Source organism: Muntiacus reevesi, chromosome 22, assembly GCF_963930625.1.
Source record: "Muntiacus reevesi chromosome 22, mMunRee1.1, whole genome shotgun sequence".
In the NCBI taxonomy this organism is placed as follows: domain Eukaryota; kingdom Metazoa; phylum Chordata; class Mammalia; order Artiodactyla; family Cervidae; genus Muntiacus; species Muntiacus reevesi.
In genome coordinates this window covers 1,583,057-1,596,140 of record NC_089270.1, presented here as the reverse complement: position 1 = coordinate 1,596,140, position 13,084 = coordinate 1,583,057, and the positions used below count along the sequence as shown (strand labels likewise).

The 13,084-nt window shown below is 52.2% G+C and overlaps 1 protein-coding gene across 6 annotated transcripts in view; it reads right to left on the bottom strand.

Annotated features, from left to right (window-relative positions):
• Positions 1–13,084, bottom strand: part of LOC136152956 (protein FAM193A-like) — a 200,687-nt gene that overhangs the window by 39,781 nt on the left and 147,822 nt on the right. For all 6 annotated transcript variants that reach the window (XM_065914528.1, XM_065914527.1, XM_065914530.1 and 3 more), the window contains 5 exons: positions 4,462–4,539; positions 3,025–3,137; positions 2,708–2,950; positions 487–640; positions 191–370 (listed from right to left, as the gene is read on the bottom strand). In XM_065914528.1, the coding sequence (XP_065770600.1) occupies positions 191–370; positions 487–640; positions 2,708–2,950; positions 3,025–3,137; positions 4,462–4,539 (768 nt within the window). The remainder of the gene's footprint in view (positions 1–190; positions 371–486; positions 641–2,707; positions 2,951–3,024; positions 3,138–4,461; positions 4,540–13,084) is intronic.

Here is a 13,084-nt window from a genome sequence, read left to right as displayed (position 1 = left end):
AAATCAAGATGACATTACAGGTTCCGGAACAGATTCCGGATCGAGGAGCAAGAATCAAGAAAGGGTACAAGTCATGCTTGCTTATTTGCAAGTGGCCTCGGTTTTGTGTTCAGTAGCACTCATGTTCAGAGAAACCAGACACGGAAACAACAGCCTGGGCCAAGCCAAGCTCAAGGAGATAAAGCCATACCTGCGGCGCTGGGTAAGACGGGGGTGGGCTGTCCACTTTACTTTCCTCTTCCCTGGGGCTCCCATTCCCTAGAGCTGTGTCCTCCTTCGGGGCTCCCGGGGGCTCCCCACTACTCTCGCCGTCTGCCTCCTCGTCATCAGCTTCCGAGGAACTGCCGCTGGTACTGCTTACCTGAGGGGACTTTAAAGACAGTCACCTGTAACTTATGGTTTTTAAACCAGAGTAACACAGGATGCTCAAACCCCAGACACCATCTGGGGCAACTCATCGTCGTGATGCGGAGGCTGGGTGCGTACCTCGTCCTTTAGGGCCAGGTTCTCCCCGCCGCCGTTCAATTCTCCGTGGACGCCGTTCATGCTGGCCACCACCTCGGCGTCCTCATAGTTACTCAGCGGGTAAATGTCGGCAAACTTGGCCGACAGCGGGGCGACGTCTTCATCGTCACTGCAACTGAGACGCGCAGAGAGGTCACTGCGGGGCCGCGCCCGCTGGGGGCCGCGCCCTGCCCACCCAGGAGAGCCGCTCTCGTGCACAGGAGCATGGCGCCGAGCACCACGCACGCATCTCAGCGGCTCCCAGTAACCTTGACCAGGAGGGAAATGCCCCAAGATGACCGCTTGTTCCGTCTGGAAGAACGGAAAAGAGAACTCCAAACGCAGAAACATTAAGGAAACCAGAAAACTTCAATAGATCAACTTGAAGCACCCCAGTGTACAACTGTTCTCTCTGCCATTTCCAAGCAGACGCTATTTTTTATTATAATTAAAGGGGTATAGAAACCAACCTTGGGTCTTCAGCGTTTGTTTCTATAACCACCAAAATTTCAGAGACAGCCAGCTGAACAAAACATCACATGCACTTCTGTGACAAAACACAGCTTTTCCACCACAAGGCCAGCCGCAGTCACGTCCATTCAGAACCCGTTACCAGCGTGAGCAAGACGTCCCAGTGACAGACAAGGGATGTCTACCAAAAGAAGTGACACGACTTCAAGGCTGTGAAGACCACTTCACACGTAAGGCTTTCTGGTACCTGAGAAGAGCCGGCACTGAGTTCCCAGCTCAGCGTACGGGGCTCAAGGCCTGACAGTAAGCGGCGCCCCATGGTCCTACACCACCGTGCCTCCACACCCACTGTGAGACTCAACCTTCCAGAAGGAGAAAGCCTAAGAACTGGAGCCCTTTGGGCTTCAGGGCAGAGGGTGCAGAACAGCCAGACTCAGCTTCAGCCCACTTCTGGGAGAACCGAGTCCCAGGACCACCGTGCGCAGCCACCTGGAGCGGCCACAGCACGCACGGGCAGGCCAGCCGCTGGGAACGCCCGGCCCCGGGGCGCCCGCAGCTGTGGACGCAGGCGCTGGCCTGGGCAGTACCCACACCACCCCGGGGGGGCCAAATGAAGTAACAGACCCACGCGCTCCCTGCAGTGCAGCGACTCCAGACTCGGGAGTTCAGGCAGCCCCACGGCCCCGCCACAGAAATGCCCCGCTTCCGTCTCACCACTCGGAAGCGGCACCAGGAAAAGGACATACGGGGCCAGGAGCCACGAAGGTGCTGGGATGGCCGTATCTGCTGGGAAGACACGGACCCTATGCGCGGGCGGCCAGATGCCCGCAGCGCCTCAGGCGGTCCTGGCTCTGGCCCACCAGCAGTGTGGGCGCCCACGGCTGGCGTCAGCTACTAAGGCCCGGGAGCAGGCGGCACTCTGCTAGCCTGGGTTCTGCCCTGATGACTGGTGCTTGGCCGCGGCCACTCCATCATGAGCCAGCTCACGCCTGGCTGTGATGGCCCTCCGCCCTGCACAGGCTCTGAGGAGCACAGGGCCCAGTGAGAGCAGCCGCGGAGCTCAGCGTCCGAGACCAAAGCCTTGCTGAGAACTGAGGGACGCCGAAGGAGAACCTCAGAGTCAACGCACGAACTCAGGTCGGGAAACCCATCCTGGTTTCGTCGGGAAACCCCTCCTTGAGAAACCCGAGGAACACGGGCAGCAAGGTTGGGGCGACCATCCCTCCCCCGGGCTCCCGACCCCAACGGGCACCACGACACATGGAAGGTATGTTTCATCTCTTAGTGAACACCCACCAGGGGAACGGCCCATCCAGGGGTCGGATGGGGCCTGCTTCCCACCCTGTGAACTGGGGACCCCTTGGCCCGCACAAAACGTCTTGTGGTTGATGTGGGAACACGGACAGAACCTCTCAGTCGCTTGCTGAAGTGATCATCTGAGCTCTCGGCAGGACATGGAGCAAGCGTGGACGCCGGCTGAGGACGAGACGGACAGGTGCGGGCCAGGCCAGCACGGGAGACACGCCCTGCAGACCGACGCGCGCCTGCCTCACCTCATCTGGCGGCTCATGAAACTGCATCCATGATTTAAAAGCGATTTTAAAAAATGAATGGTCCTTTTTCTTGAAAAGCACCCTTAACGCTTCCTGTACTGCTGCAGACATTATTGTGTCTACATCTTGGAATCGGATGAGTTAAGTTTCTGAAACCTCGTAACAAAGTCACGACTTACAATGTGGGTGCAGAGCCATTGTCTGTGAGGATGAGTCTGGGATGCTGCTGAACGGTAATGGGAGAGCTAGACGCTGACCCTGAGCTGGCTGACGACACACCAGGCGGGCGCATCTCGGACAGGCAGTCGGTAGCCGCGTCCACTGGGAGGGGCAGCTGGTGAATGTGGATGTCGCCCGTGACCGGGGGGTCCATGATGCCGCAGGTGAGGATGTGGGAGAGGCTGCAGTCATCGCACGCACACCTGCGGGGAGCAAGGGAGTCAGCGCAGAGCCAGCGGGCACAGCAGACGTGCCCAGGGGCCCCGCGCGCGCCCACCTCCTCCGGTAGTTGCAGTTGGGGCAGTCGGGCACACTCAGCCGTGAGGACAGCACGTGCCGCATGGTGTCCGTGAAGCTGTTCTCGCCAGCCACGGCTTTCTTCTTCGTGAACTGGAGGAAATCACAAGACAACAGGTTAACTTTGCAAGACCTGCCCCATGACACGGCTGTATTTTTCGGTAATTCTGGTGCTGTGTATGTCCCACTCAGAGACCCGCTACCCGCAGCTTCCTCAAGAGGGCCAGGGCCGGGAAGGGGGGCAGCAGCGGTACGCATGGCGTGGCTGGGAGAGCAGGCTCGGACAGAGGCCGGGGGAGAGCCCAGCAGGCTGCTCAGCAGGACACATCCCGTGACGGGGACACCCAGTCTTGCCCTGGCTCTCCTGTGGGCTGGGGACTCACTGGGAACCAGGGCAGAGAGATAATCGCTGCCTCCCAGGAGCTTAGATTCTGGAGGAAGAGACAGAACCTGAAACTTCAGAAACTTGAGAGACCAAACTTCAGGGGAAACCATGAGGTACGGGAGCCCAGGAGAGCTGCTGGAGAGGCGGGGAGGCTGCTGGGGCCCACCAGGCCTGAGCTCGGTGCGGGAGGCAGTGCGGACGGCGTCCGGGCACGGGGTGTCCAGGCCAGCAGCGGCGCGGAGCGGCACCCCGGGCCCCAGGCCTGTGCACACAGACGGCGCCGGCAGGTGGGAGCAAGGCCACTGCCGAGCACGCCAGCCGCGCCTGGGGCAACGGTGGGCCCGGGGACCACTGGGGAAGCAGCGCCTCAACTCCCGCTGGAGCAGGCGCGCCTCTGCATTTCAGAAAATGAGCCTGCGGAGCAACTCAGGCTCAGGCACGGGCGGCGGCCGCTGACACAGGTCACAGGCTCAGTGCGCGGGGCCCGGGAGCCGTGGCAACGCGTGCTGCCCAGAGGGGACCGCGGGCGGGAGGGGGCGGAGGCCCAGGCTCTCACTGTGACAGCAGCCAGGAGATACCGCGCAGGCACCGGGGCAAGCGGGCAAGTCTCCCAGCGAGGCAACGCCCCAGACCAGCACGCCGGGCCCTGAGCGCTGCCGAGGCGGCGGGCGGGGCGGGGAGAACCTGCGGCACGAAGGGGTGAGCGGGGCGGGCAGCAGCTTCGAGAAGGCACAGCGCCAGCACACAAGGAAGGGCCGTGGCCCGGCCCTGGGGCCTCGCTGCGCCGCCTCGGAAGGGAATCCAGAGACGCAGCACCCGCCCGGGAGGAGCCCGGGCACGTGGGGAGGCTGTGAGCCGGGAGAGGTACTCGATAAAAGCGGATGTCCCTGGAGGAGTACAGAGACGAGGAAACGGAAAGGAAAACCAGTCTGCAAACAGGTCTGCCAAGAAGATGGTGCAACGTGGGCTCTGGAGCCCTTTGCTCTGCGGCGAAAACCTTCGCTCCGACCACGCCCTCCCACCCGTGCACACCTGCTCTTCGATGAACCGCCGCTGCTTGAAGAGCTCCCAGTCCTCCGTCAGCATGCGCTGCTTGGCCTTCATCGTCATCTGCGGGAAACGCGGGGGGTACAGAAACAAAGTCTTAGTACCAGCAAGAGCTACCAGGACACTTCCAAGGGGAGACTTTTTAAATGATGCAAGCGACCGCATGTGGAGACAGGAGAAGCTCCAACTACAGAAGGTCACCGGACGCTCCACCTCAGCAGCTCACTGACTCACTCAAAATCATCAGTTTTCGTGCACAAGAAACACAGAGATGAATCCACACGACAAAGAGAGGCTGAGATCAGAGTGGGGCCCGCCAGCACGGGGTCCGCTTGGCGCCAGGGTGGGTGCCCCGCCGCTGTCTGGCCACGAGCCTCAGCCCGCGGTGAGCACATCCCAGGGCCGGACGATGGTGACTGTCATACAGTGAGCACGGCTGCACAGCAGACTCGGAAATGGTGAGGGCGGTCAGGTCTGAGGAGGGCAGACTTGACCACAGGTCAGAGACTGAGGGGAAGAGGAACCAGGAACGGGCGCAAGGCACTGACTTCTGTGAAGGAGACGACTATGAAGGGAGTAAGTGATGATTATACAGAGGTATTCTTACAAATTATTAAAAACTGAAGCACAACCACTGAAAGGGCGGAGTGGGATTATCTTCCGAATGATCGGAACACTGCGGGTGGCGGTCTGTCCTACAAGGAAGGAAGCACCACCCACAGGGGCTGCCCCCAGCGGAGCTCCCCTCTAGCCAACACAGGGCAGCTGCCTAGTAAACAGCCTACCACATCTTCAAGTCAGACAAAAACCACCAATACACCCTCGAAATGAAACAAGAGTAACTTAATACAAAACTTCAACCAGTAAGGAAGTAAACCTAGAGGCTGAAATTACTGGGAAAACCCAGAAGCAAAGGTGATCGGTAAACCCAAAAGTTGGTTCTCTGAACTTCCTGCCAGGCTGAACAATGGAAGAAATGAACCACAAAAATGGCGGGAGTGAGAAAGGACACGGACACATACAAAGGAGATTTTCTACAACAGGAAAAAACACGAGCAGGTTATGCCTCTCTTAATTAAAGAAGAGCTGCAAACAGGTCCCTCACCAGGATCGTGTTGGCCCTGCACAGTATGCTTTAGAAGGTGAGTCAACATGGTGAAGCGTCTGACATTCCAAACGATTCAGACTTCTGGCGGCTGCGGCGGGGGGGGGTGGGGGGTGGGGGTGTGTGTGTGTGTGTGTGTGTGCAGGCGGTGGTGTAGGGCGTGGGCACAGCTGGGGGGGGGAGCCCATGGGCAGAGCTGGGGGGACACATGGGCACAGCTAGGGGGAGGCCCATGGGCACAGCTGGGGGAAGGCCGTGGGCAGAGCTGGGGGGACGCATGGGCACAGCTGGGGGGAAGGCCGTGGGCACAGCTGGGGGAGGCCGTGGGCAGAGCTGGGGGGACGCATGGGCACAGCTGGGGGAAGGCCATGGGCACAGCTGGGGGAAGGCCGTGGGCAGAGCTGGGGGGACGCATGGGCACAGCTGGGGGGAGGTGTGGGCACAGCTGGGGGGAGGTGTGGGCACAGCTGGGGGGAGGTGTGGGCACAGCTGGGGGGAAGGCCGTGGGCACAGCTGGGGGGAGGCCGTGGGCAGAGCTGGGGGGACGCATGGGCACAGCTGGGGGAAGGCCATGGGCAGAGCTGGGGGGAGGCCGTGGGCAGAGCTGGGGGGAACGCATGGGCGCAGCTGGGGGGAGGTGTGGGCACAGCTGGGGCACTGGGAGCAAGGCCTGCCTCCTCCCTGGCCTCCTAAGCACGCTCTCTGCCACATGAAGCTAGAGGGAGGGAATGAACTGTCTGGCGGCTGTCAAGTCCCCACCGCTGTCAACTGCCCCGTGAGCAAAGTGTACACCCACCCCTTTATCTGAATGATGTGGATAATTTCCTAGGCAAATATCAATTTGTAAAACTCACTTAAGAAGCAGAAATCCCCAAACAGGTTCATAAACACAGCGTTTACTGAAAAGGCAGTAAAAAATATTGAATCCCTGCTCCTCCCCCTGCAACAATGGACCAGATCCCAAAGCTTTAAGGTGGGATCTATCAGTCTATCCTTCTCCTTCACAGAACAGGAAAGTTGAACTATTCCTGAAAATTGAAAAAAAAAAAAAAAGGAAAGTTTCTCCATTCATTCTATGAGATTAGCGTAACCTTTATACAAAACAAACAAGACCTCAAAGATGAAAACTCAGTAATACCTTAGAATACAGATACAGTAATAAAGATCCTAAACAAAATACCTAATAATGCATTAAACAATAATATATACTCTAGTAGGGTTTAATTCCAGGAATGCAAGAATATCTCAAAATTAGGAAGCCTAATATAATTCAACGCTGGAATGACATGGAATAGCTGACTGCTTCAAAATTGGGAAAGGAGTATGTCAAGGCTGTACACAGTCACCCTGCTTATTTAACTTATATGCAGAGTACATCATGTGAAACGCCAGGCTGGATGAAGCACAAGCTGGAATCAAGACTGCTCGGAGAAACATCAATAACCTCAGATATGCAGATGACACCACTTCAATGGCAGAAAGCGAAGAGGAACTAAAGAAACTCTTGATGAAGGTGAAAGAAGAGAGTGAAAACGCTGGCTTAAAACTCAGCATTCAAAAAACAAAGATCATGGCATCTGGTTCCATCACTTCATAGCAAATAAATGGGGTAAAAGTGGAAACAATGACAGATTTAATTTTTGGGGGGAGCTCCAAAATCACTGTGGACAGTGACTGAAGCCATGAAATTAACAGACACTTGCTCCTTGGAAGAAAAGCTATGACCAACCTAGACAGCATATTAAAAAGCAGAGACACTACTTTGCCAACAAAGGTCCGTCTAGTCACAATGATGGTTTTCCCAGTAGTTGTGCTGAGCACCAAAGAATTGATGCTTTTGAACTGTGGTGTTGGAGAAGACTCTCGAGAGTCCCTTGGACTGCAAGGAGATCCAACCAGTCCATCCTAAAGGAGACCAGTCCTAGGTGTTCATTGGAAGGACTGATGCTGAAGCTGAAACTCCAATACTTAGGCCACCTCATGCGAAGAGTTGACTCATTGGAAAAGACCCTGATGCTGGGAAAGACTGAAGGCAGGAGGAGAAGGGGACGGCAGAGGATGAGATGGTTGGATGGCATTACCAACTCGATGGACATAAGTTTGAGTAAACTCTGGGAGTTGGTGATGGACAGGGAGGCCTGGCATGCTGCAGTCCATGGGGTCACAAAGAGTCGGACACGACTGAGCGACTGAACTGACTAAATGTAATTCATACAAAAGTATGTAAGAAAAGAAAAAAACATAGAAATTTAATCTCTGTTCCTGCTTTTTTTTAAATTTAACAAAAATAAAAACCTTGATAAGACAGAGAAAAGGACTTTTTAGTTTATAAAAAACTTGTATGGCGGGCACTAGGCTTAATGTGAAACCTCCAAAGCCAGGAATTGAACAAGGAAGCTGTGTTAGGAATACTCTTAGTCACCAAGCTCTGAAGGTTCTAGCTGAAGGGAAAAACAAACAAACAAAGCACAAAGTTCAAAGGCCAAAGAGGGGAAGACAGAGCTCTTATTTACAGGTGATACTATGGTCTCCTAGGAAATTCAAAGCAATCACTTCCAAACCTGTTTGAGAGATGATAATATGGTGAGAAGACTGAACACAAAGTGAAAACAGCTTTCCTATAACCAGCAATGACTCTTCAGAAAACTGTTCCACCATTTAAGATACTACTCATAATTATACCTAAAACTATAAAACACCTACATATAAGTTCAGTAAGAAATGTACAAACTATAAAACCATAATATATAACAGACAACCTAAAAAAGAGATATATTTTTGCATGGGAAGATTCAATGTTGCTGCTAATTGTCCCTTTATGTACAACAGGCCTGCAGTTTTTATGAAAAACATTTTTCTTTCATGTTGCTATCACTACTTCAAATTTTAAAAATGACTTAAAATGAGCTAACTATTAGAAAAAGTAATCACTTCTTTATCCTCTTACAGAGCTCAGAGCAACTGTCTGATGAGTGATACCAACACCTCTTTCTCTTTGACCCCCTCAGAGCCTCTGGGGTTCATCTTTGGAACGTTTCAGTACCCGGGGGCTTCCTTGGGGTGCAGGCGATAAAAGAACCCGTCTGCGATGCAGGAGACCCGGGTTCCATCTCTGGGTCGGGAAGATCCCCTGGATGAGGGCGTGGCAACCCACTCCAGTATTCTTGCCTGGAGAACCCCAGGGACAGAGGAGCCTGGTGGGCTCCAGTCCATGGGGTCGCAGAGTCAGACATGACTGAGCGGCTAAGCACAGCACAGACTTACACGTGTTCACACAACGAATAAAGGGTAAAACTTTTAAACCCAAACAAAAAAAACTGATTTCAAAGCTGTCAACTGTCTTCTCATGGCCATATTTATTTACACATACTAATTATTTTACAGGAGTTCAATATTTTGAAATCCTGAATTACTGTATAATTTCTAAAAGGCTACTTGATTAAATGAGACCGATACCCATTCCAAGGATTCCAGAATGAGTGGCACCCTCTGATGCAACTAAAACTGCTCAATTTCCCTCATTTATATTAATATCACAGTTTCTTGACAGGTAAATCAAAATAAGCATTTATCTGTCAGTTGCTTTAGGGAAGAGGATGGTTTCCAATTGTAGAAAGGCAGAAAGCTGTTTTCCCCTTGTGGTAATAAAACACGCGTAACATAAAATATGAATTTTAGGATGGGTTTTTCTAGATTTGCAAGAGGCATCATTGGGATTTTGATGGAGATCACACTGAATCTATACAACACTGTAGGTAACACTGACATTTTGACAATATTTAATTGCCCAATCCAAGAATATAGGATGTGTTTCCATTTATTTGTGTTTTATTTTCTTTCAAGAATGTTTTGTAGTCCTCAGTGTACAAGTCTTCCATCTCTCTGAGTAGATTAATTCCCAAGTATTTTACTCTTATCAGTACTATTATAAATCAGACTGTTCTCATAACGTCCTTGTCAGATTATTTATTGTATGTATCAGTTCAGTTCAGTTCAGTCGATCAGTCGTGTCCGACTCTTTGTGATCCCATGAATCGCAGCATGCCAGGCCTCCCTGTCCATCACCAACTCCCAGAGTTTACTCAAACTTATGCCCATCGAGTCGGTGATGCCATCCAGCCATCTCATCCTCTGTCGTCCCCTTCTCCTCCTGCCCCCAATCCCTCCCAGCATCAGGGTCTTTTCCAACGAGTCAACTCTTCGCATGAGGTGGCCAAAGTATTGGAGTTTCAGCTTCAGCATCAGTCCTTCCATTGAACACCCAGGACTGATCTCCTTTAGGATGGACTGGTTGGATCTCCTTGTAGCCCAAGGGACTCTCAAGAGTCTTCTCCAACACCACAGTTCAAAAGCATCAATTTTTCGGCACTCAGCTTTCTTCACAGTCCAACTCTCACATCCACACATGACCACTGAAAAACCCATAGCCTTGACTTGACCTTTGCTGGCAAAGTAATGTCTCTGCTTTTTAATGTGCTATCTAGGTTGGTCAAAACTTTCCTTCTAAGGAGTAAGCATCTTCTAATTTAATGGCTGCAGTCACCATCTGCTGTGATTTTTGGAGCCCCCCAAAATAAAGTCTCTCACTGTTTCCCCATCTACTTGCCATTAAGTGTTGGAACCGGATGCCATGATCTTAGTTTTCTGAATGTTGAGCCTTGAGCCAATTTTTTCACTCTCCTCTTTCATCAAGAGGCTCTTTAGTTCTTCTTCAGTTTCTGCCATAAGGGTGGTGTCATCTGCATATCTGAGGTTATCGATATTTCTCCCGGCAATCTTGATTCCAGCTTGTGCTTCCTCTGCCTCAGCGTTTCTCATGATGTACTCTGCATATAAGTTAAATAAGTTAAATACAGCCTTGACGTACTCCTTTTCCTATTTGGAACTAGTCTGTTGTTCCATGTCCAGTCCCAACTGCTGCTTCCTGACCTGCATATACGTTTTTCAAGAGGCAGGTCAGGTGGTCTGGTATTCCCATCTCTTTCAGAATTTTCCACAGTTTATTGTGATCCACACAGTCAAAGGCTTTGTTTGGCATAACCAATAAAGCAGAACTAGATGGTTTTCTGGAACTCTCTTTTTTGATGATGCAGGGGTTGTTGGCAATTTGATCCTCTGCCTTGCCTAAAACCAGCTTGAACATCTGGAAGTTCACGGTTCATGTACTGCTGAAGCCTGGCTTGGAGAATTTTGAGCATTACTTTGCTAGCATGTGAGATGAGTGCAATTGTGCGGTAGTTTGAGCATTCTTTGGCATTGCTTTTCTTTGGGATTGGAATGAAAACTAACCTTTTCCAGTCCTGTGGCCACTGCTGAGTTTTCCAAATTTGCTGGCATATTGAGTGCAGCACTTTCACAGCATCATCTTTTAGGATTTGAAATAGCTCAACTGGAATTCCATCACCTCCACTAGTGATGCTTCCTAAGGCCCACTGACTTCGCATTCCAGGATGCTTGGCTCTAGGTGAGTGATCACACCATCATGATTATCTGGGTTGTGAACATCTTTTTTGTACAGTTTTCCTGTGTATTCTTGCCACTTCTTCTTAATATCTTCTGCTTCTGTTAGGTCCATACCATTTCTGTCCTTCATTGAGTTCATCTTTGTATCAAATGTTCCCTTGGTATCTCTAATTTTCTTGAAGAAATCTGCAGTCTTTCCCATTCTGTTGTTTTCATGTATTTCTTTGCACTGATCACTGAGGAAGGCTTTCTTATCTCTCCTGGTTATTCTTTGAAACTCAGCATTCAAATGGGAATATCTTTCCTTTTCGCCTTTGCTTTTCGCTACTCTTCTTCTCACAGCAATTTGTAAGGCCTCCTCAGACAGCCATTCTGGTCATAGCAAACACCCTCTTCCAGCAACACAAGAGAAGACTACACGTGGACATCACCAGATGGTCAATACTGAGATCAGATTAATTATACTCTCTGCAGATGGAGAAGCTCCGTACAGCCAGCAAAAACAAGACCAGGAGCTGACTGTGGCTCAGATCATGAACTCCTTATTGCCAAATACAGACTTTAATTAAGAAAGTATGGAAAATCACTAGACCATTCATGTATGATCTAAATCAAATCCCTTACGATTATACAGTGGAAATGAGAAGTAGATTTAAGGGACTAGACCTGATAGAGTGCCTGATCAACTATGGACAGAGGTTTGTGACATTGTATAGGAGACAGGGATCAAGACCACCCCCAAGAGAAAGAAATGCAAAAAAGCAAACTGGCTGTCTGAGGAGGCCTTACAAATAGCTGTGAAAAGAAGACAAGTGAGAAGCAAAGGAGAAAAGGGAAAGCTACACCCGTACAGACCTTTACACATGCTGAATTCCGCTTGTCGTATGCTGTTAAGGGCTCCTGCGTCGACACTCACTACAGAAGCACAGTTTTCGTCTGTAGTTTTCCTGTCGTGTCTTTGGCTTTGGCATCAGAGCTATGCTGGCCTCAGAACGAATTAGGAAGTGTTTCCCCCCTTTTAGTTTTCTGGAAAACTCTGAGAAGGGTGGGTGTTAATTCTTAAATGTTTGCTAGAATTCACCTGTGAAGCCACTGGGTCCTGACCTTTTCTTTGTTGGGAGATTTTCAATTACTGACTCAATCTTACTAGTTACAGGTTTACTGAGAGTCTCCACTTTCTCATGGCTTAGGTCTCGCTGGTCCTGTTTCTGGAGTCTGCCCATTTCATGCAGGTCATGCGCCCTGTTGGCTCCCAGGGTCCTCAGGCTGCCCTGCATCTCCTGTGGGGGTCTGGCCTGGCTGGAGTGGCCCTGGGGACCCCACAGCCCTCACACCCGGACTCCACAGCCTGACTACGACGGTCCTCGGCACGGGCTCCCCAGTGACGGCCTGTGGACTCCTGCGCCAGTCTTTCAGCCCCAGACTGGCCCTCCGGCAGATTCACCAGGAAGCAGCGCTTCTGCCTGCAGGTCTGTTACAGCTGCAGATTCTCACAGGACCAAGAAGGAAGCCGAGGCAGAGCCGCCAACATCGCCACCCAGGACCACAGCACACACTGCCGGGGCGCTCTCGGAACGGACGGTGTGCCGCTGTCCTTGCAGCAGCCTGTCGTCCATGTGGACCCAGAAGGAACACGCCATGGGGCTTGTGGGGTTCCAGAGTGTCCAAACAGAGCTCTGGAGTCCAGCGCACCCTGAAGAGAGGAACCTGGCCTCAGACAGCTAAGCCCCACACTCGTTTGCAGCCCTGGTGCTGAGAGGCACGGCGGGTCCCCACACCCCACGCTCCCCCAGCCCAGAGAGCAGGTGGCGGGCGGGCCGGGGGCGGGTTGTGCTTGTCCGCTCGGCCTGACTCAGCTGCTGAAGGTCCGGATGGAGGCTACCCAGGGAGGGCAGCTAGACGGCAGCCGCATCGGCCCAACGCCCGTCAACCGAGCAACAAGGGCCAGCTGCGCCCCCACAGGGGCTGAAGCCGAGGGGTCAAGGTCAGCGAGCACAGCTGGAGAACAAGGGTCACATGAAGGAAACCCCAAACCACCAC